The sequence below is a fragment of the Corythoichthys intestinalis genome, chromosome 1 (assembly GCF_030265065.1).
Source record: "Corythoichthys intestinalis isolate RoL2023-P3 chromosome 1, ASM3026506v1, whole genome shotgun sequence".
NCBI classification, from domain to species: domain Eukaryota; kingdom Metazoa; phylum Chordata; class Actinopteri; order Syngnathiformes; family Syngnathidae; genus Corythoichthys; species Corythoichthys intestinalis.
Genome location: NC_080395.1, coordinates 12011236 through 12029338, shown reverse-complemented (window position 1 = coordinate 12029338; position 18103 = coordinate 12011236). Strand labels below are relative to the sequence as shown.

General features: G+C 40.5%; 1 protein-coding gene across 5 annotated transcripts in view; it reads left to right on the top strand.

Moving 5' to 3' along the window:
- The window catches only part of LOC130918929 (gastrula zinc finger protein XlCGF8.2DB-like), a 37944-nt gene that overhangs the window by 16609 nt on the left and 3232 nt on the right, over positions 1-18103 (top strand). For 2 of the 5 annotated variants that reach the window (XM_057841191.1, XM_057841200.1), the window contains 2 exons: positions 9685-9863; positions 10122-10234. In XM_057841191.1, coding sequence (XP_057697174.1) covers positions 10229-10234 — 6 coding nt within the window. In that variant the 5' untranslated portion in view covers positions 9685-9863; positions 10122-10228. Of the gene's footprint in view, positions 1-9684; positions 9864-10121; positions 10235-10531; positions 10614-18103 lie in introns of all 5 variants that reach the window. The other 3 variants (XM_057841221.1, XM_057841211.1, XM_057841230.1) reach the window with 3 other exon arrangements.

The window sequence follows — 18103 nt, the reverse complement described above, 5'->3', positions numbered from 1 at the left end:
CGATCCGAGTCAGTGATCCTGCATGACAAAGTTAGGAGGTGGATTCAACTTTGTCTCACGCTAAATAGCGCCAGATGTCACACATTTACACCAACGGCAGCAGGAGGAGATTCTCGCTGGTCGTCACAAAACTAAAGTGATCGGTGCATTTTATTTAACAAAAAGTTCGCAGCCATGCGCGTTCTTACCTGGCTGACAGCTGAAGGAGCATAAGGGAGGCAATAGACCATACCCACGTGACGTCACAACCCCGCCCTCCTGACTGGTGCCGCCCAATTGTCCGTCAACACATCATGTTTACCTGTTACGGCTACGTACATTCCTCCTATCTACGACGTGTTTTTCTGCTCGTTAACATTAATAATCAAAATGGTGAAGGCGTGTGTGGCGGTCGGTTGCAATAACAGAGAAGATAGACGGAGAGACTTGAAGTTCTACCGGATTCCGAGAGACCCTGAGAGAAGAGAGCGAGATGGGCTGCTGCAATTCGACGAGAAAACTGGGCTCCAAACGATTACCACAGATTATGTAGTAGTCATTTTATATCTGGTAAGATGCATTTAATATATATTTAGAGGGTTTTGGGCTGACAACCACAATCAAGATCATTGCTAGGCTAATCGCCGACAACATACACGTATGTATGTAGTGAGAGTGCTATCGCTAAACCATATAAACATTAAAAGCCCTAACTCCATTGAAAAACGACATGAAATACATTAGACTTGACAGTGGATGTTAGCAAGAACAAAAGATTTTGAATTGAAAATTTCGTAACTCACCTTTCCAAGCACAAGATAGATTCCTGCCGAATTTTCGTGGACGAGGACCTGTTTCACCCAACCAGCAACGAAGTATTTATAAGCGTCCAAGCTCTTGAAGTTTTTCAAATTTTCGTGAGAATAGGCTGATTTTGTGTGGACAAGATCATTGTAAATATCAGCGTAGCAGATGTCAGGCAGACAGGGCGAAGACAGTGGGTCGAAAAACATTGATTTAGGCATCAAATATGGATCTGGCGAATGGATAAACTGAAGCTTTCCCACATAACGCCTTTTATGCAACGCATCAAGTGAGTTTACGGCATCCGAAAGCACGGGGTCTTCCATGAAATGCATTATAAATTGCTCGATCAATGGAGACCATTGATAATACAGACACAAAATGACGGACAAGGGGGCGGAACCATACAGCGAGCACGTGATTTTGTGACGTCGGTGGGTAGGGTCTATAGGATGTGGGAAACCTCGACACCAAAGAGCAATTGATGGGGTCAAGATAGTTCCCTCCTTATATATACCCTACCCACCGACGTCATAAAACCACGTGCTCGCTGTATGGTTCCGCCCACTTGTCCGTCATTTTGTCTCTGTATTAGCATTGGTTTCAATTGATCGAGGAATTTAAAATGCATTTCATGGAAGACCCGGTGCTTTCTGATGCCGTAAACTCACTGGATGTGTTGCATAAAAAGCGTTATGTGGAAAAGCTTCGTTCTATACAGTCGCCAGATCCATATTTGATGCCTAAATCGATGATTTTTGACCGGCTGCCTGCGCCGTCTCTGCCTGACCCTGATATTTACAACTATCTTGTCCACACAAAATTAGCCATTTCTCACGAAAGTTTGAAAAACTTTAAGAGCTTGGAGGCTTATAAATGCTACGTTGCTGGTTGGGTGAAACAGGTCCTCGTACACGAAAATTCGGCAGGAAACTTGTGCTCGGAAGGTGAGTTACGAAATTTTCAATTCAAAATCTTTTGTTCTTGCTAACATCCACTGTCAAGTCTAATGTATTTCATGTCGTTTGTCAATGGAGTTAAGGCTTTTAATGTTTATATGGTTTAGCGATAGCACTCACTACATACATACGTGTATGTTGTCGGCGATTAGCCTAGCAATGATCTTAATTGTGGTTATTTGTCAGCCCAAAACCCTCTAAGTATATCTTAAATGCATCTTACCGGATATAAAATGACTACTACATAGTCTGTGGTGATTTTTTTGGTGCCCAGTTTTCACGTCGAATTGCAGCCGTCCATTTCGTTCTCCTCTTTGGATCCCTCGGAATACGGTAAAACTTCAAGTCTCTCCTTCCATCTTCTCTGTTAGTGCAACCAACAGCCACACACGCCTTCACCATTTTGATTATTAATGTTAAGGAGCAGAAAAACACGCCGTAAATAGGAGGAATGTACGTAGCCGTAACAGGGAAACATGATGTGTTGACGGTCAAGTGGGCGGCACCAGTCAGGAGGAAGGAGTTGTGACGTCACGTGGGTAGGGTCTATAAGAGGGTTCTACCAGCTGATTGGCATGCAGGGCTGATTAGCCCAAAGTGACAACAGATGGACAATCTGACCCTACTGCCACACAGAGATGATGAGATCATTTGCGCGTCTTCCTTGGTCGAGATCATCAGCCAGAATTTCCAGCCTTTTGATGCGTGCCTCCTTTTCCTCAACCACTTGCTTGAGCTTCTCGTTTTCAGCGCGCAACAGCTGGAATTCTTTCATGACATCCCTTTGAACTAGGTTGGTCAGGGTGGTTAGAGAGGCCTCTATTTTCTGGATGGAGGATTTGACTTCATCCAGATCCTCAGGTTTCAGAGCCTTCGGAGCCATACTTGAGCCGTAATAAAGTTTCCTTTGGTAGGACAACAGAATCTAACAAAATATCAGTGCTGATGGTGTATCTGCTGATAGACTCATCTGTTAGATTTGGCCAGTTAAGTTGACCAAAATTGGCTGTGTTTTCGTCTATGCTTATTATTGGTATATTCTCCACTTTGAGACAGATTAGTAATGGAATATGGTCAGACGTTGCTAGATCGTAGCAAATTTCCATACTCGTCAGCGAAGCATAGGCATCCGCTGTAGATATACAATGGTCGAGCCAAGATACAGTATGCCACACGTCACTGATGTATGTGTAGCTGTTTTCGGGCAATAACATCTTGCTGGACATAAGCAGGCTATTATCCTTGCAGAACTGTAGCAAGAGCTTTGCAAAATTAGAATTAGCATCAGAGATGTCTGCATTGTAGTCCCCAACTAAATACACACAGGTTGAACCACATCCCTCAATAAAAGTATTAATACACGCCAGTCTATTGCAGCATTCGTCCACATTGTCATATGACTCATAAGGCATATATATATATTAATAATAATAAACGATCTGTCCGTACTTTTATACTCAATGGCTATTAACACTGACACAACCGGGTCAAGTGTGCAGCTCCAAAGTATCGCTACACCCCCCGGTATTCTTCCACGCACGAACTTGTCCCTAAGGTCAACTGTTGACTCCCCAGCTCCTTGGAAGTTGGGATGCAGTGCATTTAGCCCATCAAGTTCTTGTTTGGCTAACCATGTCTCCTGAATACAGAGAATATCGCACTGTTCTAAAAGTTTATCTACGACAATACGTCGCGATTTGTCCGCTGCACTGTGCCCAACGCGCAGGCCACGCGCATTATAGGACACAATCCGCATCATAGTTACGCGGATATGCGCGCAGGGGAAGTTCCCCCCGGCATCCTTCCATCCTCAGTTGGAGGAACTATCGGCTTTCTTGGCTCAAAATAGCGGCGTATAAACGTCTCAGCTGGCCATAACCCCGGATCATACATTTCAGCCACATCCGTACACTCCGCGGTTGCCTGAAAAGAGCTGAATCTGGTCTGTGCAGTCTGGATCTTCCGACAGATGACTACTCGAACCTTTTTCTCCATCAGGTATTCCTTAAGCGTATCAGCGTCAAGCGCAGGGTCAAACTTAGTGGCGAAGATGTTCACCAGCTTAGTTTTGACCACCGAGATGGTAGAGCACGCGCCGGTGCCGACGATCCCCACATTCTTCCTCTCCCGTTTGGCAGGCGCCGCATCAGTCCGAGGCTCCGGCCTGATGGTGCCTCCTCGTCCGGGAGTCTCCGCAGGTTGCTGTCGCCGTCTTCTAACCACCTCGGACCATTGTGGGCGTGAGGTGTCGGTGCCCGCCTGCACAAGCGGCTCGTTGTTAGCCGTTGCTGGTTGATCTGTTTCCGCAACAGCACCCGGTGCTGGGTAGCCTTTCGGGGTGACGTTGTGCAGGGCTTCAATTGCCGATACCCGACTTGCGAGTGACACTGTCACATCTTTCAGCTTCTCACAGGCGCTCGTTTGAGCCTCAATTGCACTTTTCACTCCAGTCAAGTCCGAGTTTAGCTGTTGCAGCCGCCCCAAAAGTGAAGAGACATCAACATGGTCATAGCCGATAGGCGGTAGCTCATCCAGGTCATGTGACACAAAGCGTGGTGTGTTCTCCCCACATTCGTTCAATAATCTCAGGCAAACTTTAATATTGTTTGAGTCCTTCTGCGGTCCTTTGTGCGAGACGCAGCGTTGTGTGGTGGAAGGGCACAACTCAAACAAAAGTTTCTTGGAGGACTCGATCCACTCCGAACTGAAATAGCTTGTGGCTAACAGAACAATATCATCATGCCCCAAAGTTCTCATTTTTATGAAGAGGAAGTTTAATAGTTCGTCCTCAACTATCATTTTACCGCTCGTTGTTCGGTAAATTTCAGGTTTAGCTCGAGGCAAGCCAGCAGCTACACCGCTGCCTGCCGGCGGCGCCATTTCTCCGTTTGTTTGGCGTCAGATATCCCCAGTATGGTATCCTTAAAACCTCTTACCTGTACAGTTGTTTGTACAGTGATTATATGGATAAGATGGCATTTATTGCTTCTTTTCTATTGAATGCGCAATACACTAATATTTTTTATACATCATGGCTAGATCATTGTATATCAACAGTGGATGCTCACACGTCATTGCCACAGATAGAAATTGAAATAACATGTCTACCTCAGATCACATACCTGTGAAGATGGTTATAAGTTTTGCTAATGTCCCGAATACTGTTAAAGCAAAGAGAAATTTTAACCCAGATCTGGTAGTCTGGTCTTCTCTTTCTGACGATGATATTACTTCCTATACTTCCGACACCGATGTACTGCTGAGGAACTTAAATCTGCCCAAGCAAGCAGTCATGTGTAGAAACAATAACTGCTGTGATCCCAGTCATAAAACAGATGTCATGGAAATGTATAATCACATTGTGTCAGCACTACTTGCTGCCAGTAAACCCCTTAGTACGCATAGGAGGAGGAATAGAATTAGGTCTGGCTGGAACACGTATGTCGCTGAATTTTATGCAGAAGCCTGTGAAGCTACCAAGGCTTGGGCTTCGGCAGGTAGACCCAGGCAGGGCCCCATATTTGAATATAAGAAGTGTACGTATGCAAAATTTAAGTATGCTCTACGGTACATCAAAAAGAACGGACTAAGATTGAGGGCTGACTCCATGGCCAAGAAGTTATTTTGTAACAACACTAAAGCCTTTTGGAAGGAGGTGAGGCTTGCTACTAATTGCAAACCCTGCTTGCCTTGCTCGATTGATGGCTTCTCAGGTGCTAATGCAATTGCTGCTTTTTGGCAACAGCATTACGAAAATCTTTTTAACTGCGTACCAACTGAACACTATCAAGTGGGCAATGTCGAAGAGGCGTGCACAATTAAGAACCATGAGGTGTTTCACGTCATTAAAAACTTATCAGTTAATAGGTCCACAGGTATGGATTCTATATCTGCCGAACATCTTATGCATGCTAGTCCGAGGCTAGTTCCACTTCTTGCACTCTGCTTTACTTCCTTTATGGTTCACGGCTGTCTTCCCGATTCTATGATGTCGGTGATGCTGGTCCCTGTCATCAAGGATAAAGCAGGGAAAGTAAGCAGCTCGGACAATTACAGACCTATCGCCCTTGCTAGTGTTCTCTCTAAGGTATTTGAACTCCTCATGCTGGAGAGAGTTAGTACATTAATAAGCTCTTCAGATAATCAGTTTGGCTTTAAACCTAGGCATGGCACAGACATGTGTATTTATGTTTTAAAAGAATTGGTCAACAGCTATTTGAGGAAAAACTCGTCTATGTTTATGTGCTTTCTAGACGCTTCCAAAGCCTTTGATCGTGTAAACCACGGGAAGTTGTTTAGGAAATTAAGCCAAGCGGGAGTTCCCAATGACATCATAAGAATTGTTTTATATTGGTACACCCATCAAACTATGCAGGTTAACCCTAAACCCTAACCCTAACCCCAGGTCTACAGCAGCTACTCAATGTGTGTTCAGGGTATGGGGAGTTACACAACATTAAATACAATGAATCAAAGAGTGTCATTATGATTTTAAGAACCAAAGAGGACAAACGTTTGGTTTTCCCTTATTTTAAATTGTCTGGTCCTGTAGTCAGGTAAAATACCTTGGTCATCTGCTCACGGACACTCTGACTGACAACGAGGACATATTGCGACAGTGTCGCTCATTATATGTCCAAGTAGAGCAGGGCGGTAAACCGAAAATTTACCGTCACCGAAATTCTTCACGATGACCGACGTAATTTTGACCATGTCGGTAAATTCGGTAATTTAATAAAACAAGAAAATATAGTCTTTTTATCCCGCTTTGACGCTGTGTTGTTCGGCTATGTTCATTCCCCTTTAAGAAAGCAGACAGTGTGCTTATGTATGGAGTCACGTGGTTTTCAGGAAGGCAATCAAACAGAAGCCCGGTAGGCTAACGCTACAAGTAAACGGGATGGAGTCGGGCTTAAGTTAGCTTCGCCAAACTTTCACCCGACATAAAGTAAACTCTTGGCGGGTTCCAGACGGGCTTTCACCCGCTGTCCTCCCTGGTTCTCACGATATCAGGAGAGAATGCTTTCTTCTGGTAGCCAAGCCACAGGCAAACGCTAGCGGCTAACAACGGCTACAAATGAACGTGAAAGAGTCGGACAGCGGCTCTAACCTTGTCGAAACGGCTGAAATTAATGAGTGGACTGGGCGCAGCTATTTTTCTGTATGTGTTTGCTTTATTCTGCTATCATAAAACCTTAAATGTTTCATTGGCATCAGAGCAATACAGCTTTAATCTGGTTGTGTCTGTGGGGGGTGCATGTATTAAAACATGTTTCGGAACAATAAATAAATAAATAAACTGAAACCTTGACATAAACACTTGTGTTGAATAATTACGTCACAGCAGCCATTACCAATAAGTTGTCTGAAGTGTACTGTTAAAGTTGCAAGTCATTTGTTTTAGAATGACATGTTTGCACAGTCGTCATATTGATTTTTATAATGTACATTTTTCAAGTCATACAAGCGGTGATAAATGTTCACACTAGAATTCTTATTGTTTACAAGATTTTTTAAAAACACTTAATGTTTAAACTGCATGTGCAATTGTTAAATTGAAAGGTGGTTAAATAAATTTAACAAGAAATGGTTATTTGTATTCCATGCATTGATTCAAATTTTCAAATTGTATAACAGTCTGCTTGGGCGAATTTATCGTCATTTATCGTTATCGAGGTAAATCTGCTCAATTTATCGCGATACGTAATTAAGGCCATATCGCCCAGCCCTATGTCCAAGCCAATGTTCTCTCTCGAAAATTTGGTCCATGCTCTGATGAGGTCAAGCTCGCCCTGTTCAAGGCTTATTGTACTCCCCTCTACACTGCGCATCTGTGGTCAAATTACACTAAGATAAGTTTTCAGAGACTGCAAGTGGCATACAATGATTCTTTGAGAATCTTGCTGAAAAGATCCAGATGGTGCAGTGCCTCTGAAATGTTTGTATCTGCTCGGGTGAATACTCTCCAGGCCCTTCTAAGGGTGCTAATGTTTAATTTTATTTGTCGTCTGAAATGTTTGGAAAATGTGATTGTCTGGGGCCTGACAAACATTTTGCATAGTTCTACTCGCTTCTTGTCACTGTTCTGGAAGCACTGGAATAGGTGCCTTTTAAAACTGGGCCAATAGATGGCCTAATTTTTGTATCACTGTAGTTTACCTTCTTTTATTGTTATGTTGTTTTTAGTTTTGTATGGTTCGTTCCCTTGTATTGTGTGGCTGTGGCTTGGACCTTGAGTCTGTTAATAAATTTATCAATCTATATCTATCTAATCTATCTGCCATAGCAGAATAATGGCGCATTCGGCCCCCAAACTATTTCTAATATGTCCGTTTTACCCTGGAAACCCCCGTTTACAGATGTCGTGCAACCGCTTTTGTTTCAACCCAGCCAAAAAAAGAAGGCAGATAAGTAGATCTATTATACGAAATGTCTGTCATTTTTAGCTGAGAATCATTAATTTATGTCTAAAATTTAGTTTAAAAAAAAAAAAAAACGACTTTAAAAAATTATTCACTTGTATATTTTAAACTTTAAAACAAATTTCGTCACAATGAAAAAAATGGGTGTCTGTGAATCAGTCACAGATATCTACCTTATAACTGTCGCCTTATTGTATTTTTTTTGTTAGTCACATTTTTTCCGATATGTTGGATGATAAATAATCGATCCAATCAAAAATGGGGGGCATTTAAAAGGGGAACTTTATGAAAAAGAAAATCTCCACCACTCCTTGATGTCTGCGATATATGCATCGCGACCCGTTATATTACCATGTTTCACCCATTGGTACAGTACATTGGATAAAGTTAGTGTATACATTTATGAAATATTTAAATTCTGAGCCTTCAAATTGAGGTATAGACCCTACCCACGTGACGTCACAACTCCGCTCTCCTGACTGGTGCCGCCCACTTGTCCGTCAACACATCGTGTTGACCTGTTACGGCTACGTACATTCCTCCTATTTACGGCGTGTTTTTCTGCTCGTTAACATTAATAATCAAAATGGTGAAGGCGTGTGTGGCGGTCGGTTGCAATAACAGAGAAGATAGACGGAGAGACTTGAAGTTCTACCGGATTCCGAGAGACACGGAGAGGAGAGAGCGAGATGGGCTGCTGCAATTCGACGAGAAAACTGGGCTCCAAACAATTACCACAGATTATGTAGTAGTCATTTTATATCTGGTAAGATGCATTTAATATATATTTAGAGGGTTTTGGGCTGACAACCACAATTAAGATCATTGCTAGGCTAATCGCCGACAACATACACGTATGTATGTAGTGAGAGTGCTATCGCTAATCCATATAAATATTAAAAGCCCTAGCTCCATTGACAAATGACATGAAATACATTAGACTTGACAGTGGATGTTAGCAAGAACAAAAGATTTTGAATTGAAAATTTCGTAACTCACCTTCCGAGCACAAGATTCCTGCCGGATTTTCGTGTACGAGGACCTGTTTCACCCAACCAGCAACGTAGCATTTATAAGCCTCCAAGCTCTTGAAGTTTTTCAAACTTTCGTGAGAAATGGCTGATTTTGTGTGGACAAGATAGTTGTAAATATCAGGGTCAGGCAGAGATGGCGAAGGCACCCGGTCAAAAATCATCGATTTAGGCATCAAATATGGATCTGGCGACTGTATAGAACGAAGCTTTTCCACATAACGCCTTTTATGCAACACATCCAGTGAGTTTACGGCATCAGAAAGCACCGGGTCTTCCATGAAATGCATTTTAAATTCCTCGATCAATTGAAACCAATGCTAATACAGAGACAAAATGACGGACAAGTGGGCGGAACCATACAGCGAGCACGTGGTTTTGTGACGTCGGTGGGTAGGGTATATTGATAGTGATGACTACAATTCGGATATGTTGATCATATTTATTGATTTTTTTTTTATTTTTATTTTTTTTTTTTTTTAACTCCAGTGACCAGGTGAAGTGATGGAATTTCCAAACGCTTGATCTTCTTACGCTGAAGTTTCAGCACTTGAACGTTTCTACTTCCGGTTCACTTGACGTAACCTCTATGTACCCATCCGGGGCTTGCTGTTCTTTCGTGTTCCATTCTCCAAACCAAACGACCTCCTTCAAAGCAATTTAATTGGGTAAGTACCGAAGAGAGAATTTAATGGACTAAAAAGTCTCATTTTAAAGCATAATGGAAGTCGTTCAGCTTTATGTTGAAGCTTCGCAGGCTCACTTAACTTAGTTTAGCTTAGCTCGCTAGCTAAGACACGTTAACGCATTCCGACTGCTTTGACTTCACTTTCGATTTGCAAAGTTTGTTTTCAGGACAAATCGATCGGTTGACATGAGCGTGATCACATTTAATTGTATGAGACACTTCTCGACTTGTCTTTAAGATGCGACAAATTACGACTGACTGGTGGCCAACGCAATCCCAAACATCAAGTCAAAGAGTAAAAATGAAGAGAGGAAATCCAGGTCACGACGAACAACTGAAAAGAAAATGAAGGTAACGGCATGACATTAGTTGTATTTTTCACGCAACATCAGACTTTGTATTGTTGTGATTGTTACTCCCCGGGGGGGCAGAGCGATGCAGGGGGTGGTCTCTGTGACCTCAGGGAACATACTTTTTGCCGTACTTGAATTAGGTGTATTTGCACATCTACTCAGTGGATGGTAGTGACACTCACTTTCAGAGTGTGCGCAGTATTTATGAACCAAACAAGAGCACACAGCAAAGAGATATGAAGAGCTGTGCACCGTTTTTGCCCGGGCTCACGCAGCGACCCACTGTCTTCTCCAGTTCTCATGTGTCTGCCTGAGAAGCGCCATGTTTGCCTTGGGAGCGTCGCGACGACCGCCCTCACCTCCAGTTCTCCCGGCTGGTGAGAATGTGCGGGAGATGAGAACAGACTCCTCTGTTTACTGTGTCCAGTAATGTTTGTAACGAACAGCGAGAAGCCAACTCAATTAGGATGCTACTAAAAGAAATTAGAATACAATCTCAATGATAAGCTTCTTGTTTTTTAGCGAAACTGTGCCGAATATTGTAATATTGCCGACAATCGTCCCACTTTGTCAGTGTTAGATCAGTAAAGCAGCGAGCACTGTTTAGCATGCTCAGTGCAAAATAACCTCACACTATTGCAAAGGAGCCGATAAAGCCTACAGTAAAAATATAGACTGTCCCTCTGTCCAATGACAGTGTCGTTTTTTTTCTCCAATCATTTTCGTTCTTTTGGTCAAATTGCTAGGCATAAAGTGCTCGTGAGTAAGCCTGTCACACGATGCAATAATTCCATTTATCGCACGATAAATAAAAATGAAGGCGGTAATTTTTCCGCTGCGATTTATCGCCTCGTGTGCACGTGTGTGCGCGCGTGCGGCAGACATGCTGTTAACAGTTCGGATTCCTTGTTACCAACTGCGCAAAATGCATCTTCGTTTCTGCCAATCGTTCCCATTATATCCTATTGTTCAACGTATACCGGCCGCGTCAGTGCTTCGGATTGACTGCGGACCATCTCCGGCGTGCAGGTGTTGTTGACGTCTGGGCGCTTCCGCCACGTAGTCCATATACTACATCAATGAATTATAGACCGCCATGACTGAATGAATGGAAGTTAAGAAGGCCAAATCAATCCATACCAGTGACTATTGATAATGCGGCAAATATTATTATTATATAATGTAGTAAACCTAGCTGCTAAGAGAGCCATAGCAATCAACAGTGTGCCCCGTCTCACTTTACAAACAGTAAAGATTGTTTCAGCACTTTTATGCAAAATTTTTTCAGATCAGTAAAAAGTAAGCACATAAATATTATGCACTAAAATGCATGTCTATATGATGGCAATTTCATTTTTGCTCGTTAGCAAAAAAAAAAACGAATCAAAAACTGCAATGGTTTTTTTTTTGTTTTGTTTTTTCAGAGCATTAAATGTATTGAATCGGATCGAAAATCGTGTCCCCCGTATCGAAAATCGTACCAAACCGTGACTTAACTGTATAGTTGCATCCCTATGGAACACCATTGCAGAAGCTATGAGGGGAAGTTTTCATTTGCCGAAATGCTTCAGTTATTAAGTGCAATTTTATTATTTCTTCAGGGTCCCCGCGGGTTATTAAATGTATTTAAAAAAAGCATTGAATTTAATTTTCTATGATTAAGGGTATTAAAAGTATTAAATTAGCTGTTGTAAGTCTGGAATTTTTTCACCGTGGTCTTAATTTTCAAGAACATCTCAGTGCAACCTAAATTATATCCGTGACAAAGTTTTTTTTTTTTTTTTGTTTAAATCCATAACGAAGATGACGCATAGAATTTTTACGATGCACTGCACTACAAATCGAAATACAACTCGTGCGTGCCAAACCACCACAACCGGCAAAACGGAGAATCCACCCACCTCTGCATCGGGAATGCGTCCGTTTGTCGGTGGAACGAAAATCCTGCAGGCAGAAGTATTGTGGATTCTGAACACCAAAACAGACCACCATGCATATACTTCAAATGAGTCCATTGGTGATCTGTTTCGGATATTATGTCATTTTTGGTCGGCATCGGCTGTCACAATGTTGGTCATATTGCGTTTTGTTCCAGAGGGAGCGTTCCCAATGTCGTAACTGTCTTTTGTAACAAATTTTCAGTTGGCAGAAAAAAAGCACATTTTCTCAATGTTTAAATAGTCTACATATTTTTATGATTATTATAAATTTATTTACACAACGAAATAACGCTGGAAAGGTTTGTTAATTATAAATAAACAGATGCGGTATTGCGGACTCACAGAGGGGAAGATTAAAAAGGGTGTATAGGCACGCTCTGGCTCTGCAATGACCATACAGCGCCTTCTTTTTTTATCCAAATTATTTATTTTATAACAAGTATTCCTTAGTTTATCATTCATACATCATTAATATATAGTTATTTCAAAAAGTTAGCGAGAAAGAACCCTGGCCCGGCCCGAAGTAATATTTGACATTTTAATTTTGGTCCTGTTTTCAGTTTAAATTAGCTGTTTCCAGCTTGCTATGTTTATAATTGCGATGTTTGTTTACCGCTTTTCCTCTTACTGCGAAGAGGGAGGAAGTTACGTCGGCCGCCGCTCTGATATTTAAGTCATCAGCCATCTGCTGTGACCCGGGAATTAAGGCCTGCTTTCACGCACACTGCTTCCCACGTCAGTCGACACGGGAAATTGTTTTCACACACAACTGCTGCACGGTTAAGTCCCGCGATATTCCCGTTGTTTTGGAGTATGTGATAGGGGCTCAAGTTACATCCAGATACTTTAGGTTGCAGTTTATGGGTCATGCGAAGGCAGTGGACCTGCTTAAACATTTCGGTTTCTCAAAAAGTACTTTTGAATTTAAGAGTAAATATTTATCGCATTTAAATGGGTGTAGTTGATCTATTAATATATGCTGTATTCTCACTGTGTTATTGTAAATTGTTTTTTGTTTTTAAAAATTGGGGGGGCGCAATAATATCGCAATAATTTATGAGATAAATTATCACACACCAACATTTGTTACCGCGACAGGCCTACTTGTGAGTTAACGTTGCTAATTAATTTGAATTTAATGTTATTTTTAGATTTTATTCAATTTTATTTTTCAGTACCAAACGGTCTAAAAATGTAGCTTGAGTGTATTTTTACAGTTTGGATGTGACTTTTTTTAATTCAGACAAACTTTATGCACTTCAGGTCTTTTCTGTTACAAACAAAACAATGTTAATAAAGTTGTACTAATTTTTGTTACTTCAATAGAAAAAAGGACACAATATTATGCACAGGTGTACTTTATAATAAAAATAATGATTTGATAAACATGATCCTGTTTACAGTTTCGGCATAGGGTTGGGGGGGGGCGCGAAACATTTATGTCTTCCTGGGGAAGGGCGTCACAGAAAATAATTGAGAAGCACTGCGTTAGCGTAGCGTATCATTCGCTTTTTTTTTTTTTTTTTTTTCGTGTTTGTTGAGTCTAGTTGGGTATAATTCATTGAATATAATGTACTGTTTTCTTGCTGAGTGTGTATTTCCACCAAGTTGATGTTGTCCCTGTAGACGCAAAAATATGTGCTCGTCTCTCAATGTTCATTCAAAATAATTGGAAACCTTTTATTTATTTATTTTTGGAAAAAATAGACGAAATTCAGAATTGCCACTTTTCATCGTAAATTTCTCGAGCCTCCAGGGTCGTCGAATATTTTGGAAGACATTTGTGCATTTGTGAGATGGCGCAATATGATTTCCGCCATATTTCAAAAAACAACAACAACAAAAAACAAAAACTCATTGGGATAATATTTAAAAGGTACTGTTAAAATGCTCTTGAAAGTTCTTTTAAAAGAGCTTAAATTTGGCCATTAAAAACGTATACCAACCCTGCCACTAAAATGCAGGGGTGAGTATAGTAGCCAAAAATTATACTCAAGTAATAGTAAAGTGACTTCCAGATTATATTACTCAAGTTTCAAGTAAAATTAGTCATCGAAAAATTTACTCAAGTACAAGTAAAAAAGTATTTGTTGAAAAGAATACTAAGTAATAAGTAACATTGTGAGTAACTGCGAAGAATATTGATTTTTGTTCAATATTTTTTTTTCTCAGCATAACGTCATCTATATGAACTGTTATTATTATACTGTACTATAACCAGGGGTGCACATAAGTGGTCCGCATGCGCGCATGCGTACTGGACGTAGACAAACGCGCTGGCCCTCAACGGCTTCCATACGCTTTTGCGTACCGATGGCTGACCACTGTATTTGCGGCGGACACGAGAAAATAACTTCTCAAAATGTGGAAGAGGCAGGCCCCACTGAGTAATTATTTCCGTGTTCCCCCACCCCCTTCAAAAGACAGACAGACGACAGAGACGTTGCATTGTAAAACTACTCTACAATGACAATGAGATCAGGGGTGGGATAAAATAAGTTTTTTCTTCTTCCCACTCCCTTTCGAGTGCAATTATTTTTGTTGAATTATGTTGTTTGTTTTTTGTTTCTTTTGTGTGTGCATGCTCGAAATCAAAAAGTTTCATCATCATCATCATCATCATCACTCTAAGGAGTACATTTTTCTCTAAAAGTTACTCAAGTAAATGTAATGGAGTAAATGTAGCGCATTACTTCCCACCTCTGCCAATATTGTCATGCAACACATTTTTAACACAAAGAATGCTTCTCAGGCCAGCATTAAGTAAAACATGAAGTCAATGAATTAATCTATTCATACAGGTAGTCCCCGGTTTACGAACGAGTTCCATTCCTACGCTGGAGATGTAACCTGAATTTCCGCATGAGTCGGAATTAACTAAGCTTGAGAACAATAAACCGAACGACCGGATATCCGGTTTTACAGGTGAGAGATACAGCTGTATCTATAGTAAAGTCACCATTCGACAGTAATTAGTAAGGGTGTAACGGTACATGTATTTGTATTGAACCGTTTCGGTACGTGGTGCTCGGTTCGGAACAGAGGCATACCGAACGAGTTTCTGACGTAATGTAGCCCTTACTTTTCGTGGCTGTGAGTCGATCGGGTTACAGTTTCTTTGTGTAGTTTGTTTATATTTACTCAGTCTTCTCTACTATAATGAGCACCAACTCAGTAGGACAGTAACCCGGAAACATCAATGCTGCGAGAACGCAGTGAAACGCGGGCGTTACAAGTCAATCAGCCAATGCACACCAGTCGCAGTGCGGCCGTGTGTTAGACGCGTCCCAGAAGAGGATCAACACGACGCACGTGAAAAGAATGGCAGAGTTTATTATTTGACGCGAGACGCGACCCTCCTGCATCAATACTACTACCAGTAGCTAGGATCGGGCAGACCGGAAGTCACTCGTGTAAAAATACGGGGGATCCGGTCGATTTTCAAACTAATATGCAATTGTAACCCACTTTTTGAGTCCATCAGATCTCTCGAGTGGTAGTTCGGGGCACAGTTGACTTGTCTTTGTTGATTTACTGCTGTCTTCTCTGCTATAATAATAACCAACACGGCCCTGTGTTCAATACAAAACCTTCCTACCACAACAAAACAAGTAGGAACTAATATTCATATTGGAACTAAAGTTATACAACATAAAATATACATTATAAATGAATACTACATCACATTTGTAAAATATAAACTCAAAATAAATAATAGCCCATTTTAATAAAATAAATTGAAATGAGCTAAAACACCTGTAATTAAATAATAAGAATAATACACAGATCCTGCTTACACAATTAAATTTATTAATTTCTGTCTGGCACTTTAACCTGAGAAAATCCACCAATAAAGCTTTTGAAAACCGTTCATAAGAAAAAAAAATTATTCATTGAGGCATTTCATTTGTAAAATACATGTTAAAATCTTTGTCTTTGGGATTTCTTTTCTCTTTAGCACAGGACTTCTTTTTTCTTCTTTCTTTCAGAAAGAAAGCTGACCAATACGCGAGGTCTGAAAGGCAAATTGTTGTTGGATTATTATCTTTAAATACCCGCTACTTTTTTTATCAGAATTCTAGTTTTGTATAGGCTACTGTCCCTATTGTTGAAAGCACAAAAGTGTGTAATAAACAACTAGCACATTTATATTTTGCATTTTGTTTTCTTACTGTACCGAAAATGAACCGAACTGTGACCTCAAAACCGAGGTACGTACCGAACCGAGATTTTTGTGTACCGTTACACCGTTACAATGGCTAATTACTAATTAGCCATTAAATATTCAATGAACCGATAGCAGAGATAGAATTTGGCAATCGCGAGCACAAGAATCTGCTTCTAATGCCTAGTTGCTTAATATGATAAAAAATTTAGCTTTTACATCCTGCGCTTGTGTCATTCACCACACAGTGCAGTTAGATTGTGACCGCCGTCGTGGTTGCCTCAACTTCCCATTCATTTCGGCAGAACGGCTAGTAGTCGCCGTCATTACCCGATCGTCACGGGCGTGTCATAACAACGCGAGAGCTAACAAAACCACTGTAACGCACGCTCCGTAGCGTTTTCTTCACAGCCCAAAACGAAACTAGTCATGGCAACGAAGCAACATGCTAAAACAATGGACAGTTAAACGCAGTTTACTTAAACATGAAGATGTGGATCAGTTGATCTTCCTCAAGAAAAATCTGCCCTTCAAAAAAGATGTAGACAGTGATGAGGAATAAAATAATGTGGAAGCACAGGCATAAGTGAATGACTTTGCTGTGTATAAGGTTAAAGTAATGATTATATACCTGTCTGTCTAAAATGCCATGTTTTTATTCCCCCAGTTATTCCAGTGGTAAAGCATAATTTATTATTAATTTATGATAACATGAGCAGGTTTATTTTTTTTTTCTAGAGCTGCTGCATATAATTAATATTTTTTGCTTGTAAGATGTTAACGTTGAAAGTTTGCACTTAAATTACTTGCCTATTGTGCTCAAAACACCAGAAAATACATTAGTTAATGCTTTAACACCTAAGCCTATTTTGGCCGAATTTGCATGCATTTGATGTTGCCTTTATATTTCAAAGAAAAAATTGTTCACAATGGCCAAGTTGAGTCCCTTTTATCAGGTCACCTTGAACTTCATGTCCAAACTGTTGTTTTCTTCACTGACCAATTATAATCCACATTTTGGACCCAAAAAGACAAAAAAATCCCAAAATATTTTTTTCAAAATTTGTAATGTTGGTGTCCAATTGACAACCAAACATGCTCAACCAACCGTTTTGAAGCTTGAAAATATTTATTCAACTTGTTAGGATAAACATTCAATCGAAAAAAATAAGATTGAATAGTTTTATGTGTGACTATTCAACACACAGCGGGTATGGTCATAGGAGTTTTTGGCCTTTACACATACTATGGTCAAAACAGGTTATATACAGTGCAAAATAGTGAGAAAAAAATTATATCATCTAACACAAATAAGGTTTGGAGGATATCTCTTTGTGAAGTTAGGTATTATACCCATCACCTTATCTAAAGTATACGTACATGCAATCAAGCTTCTCGAACACACATCTATATAAATATTGAAAAGATTCATAGTGAAGAAAAAAATATATATAACATTGAAAAAAAGTATTTTCAAAAATATTGACAAGTAGTTCAGTTCAATTCAATTTTTTCAGGCATGCGACCCGATAAAGTTTTTTTTTTTTTTTGCACACTCAATAAAGTTTGTTTTTGAACAGGTCACTGAGCTGCGTCACATACAACGTCACACAGCCTACTCTTCTGCCGTTTGAGCGCTGCTGTCACTTCTACTCGCCGAGACGCCGACTAATCCGAGGAAAACAACGACAAATGCAGCTCATCCTATTCCTTGAGTTGATGAAAAAATGCATTAGCTTGCGCTAAATTTAGTTTTCGATTC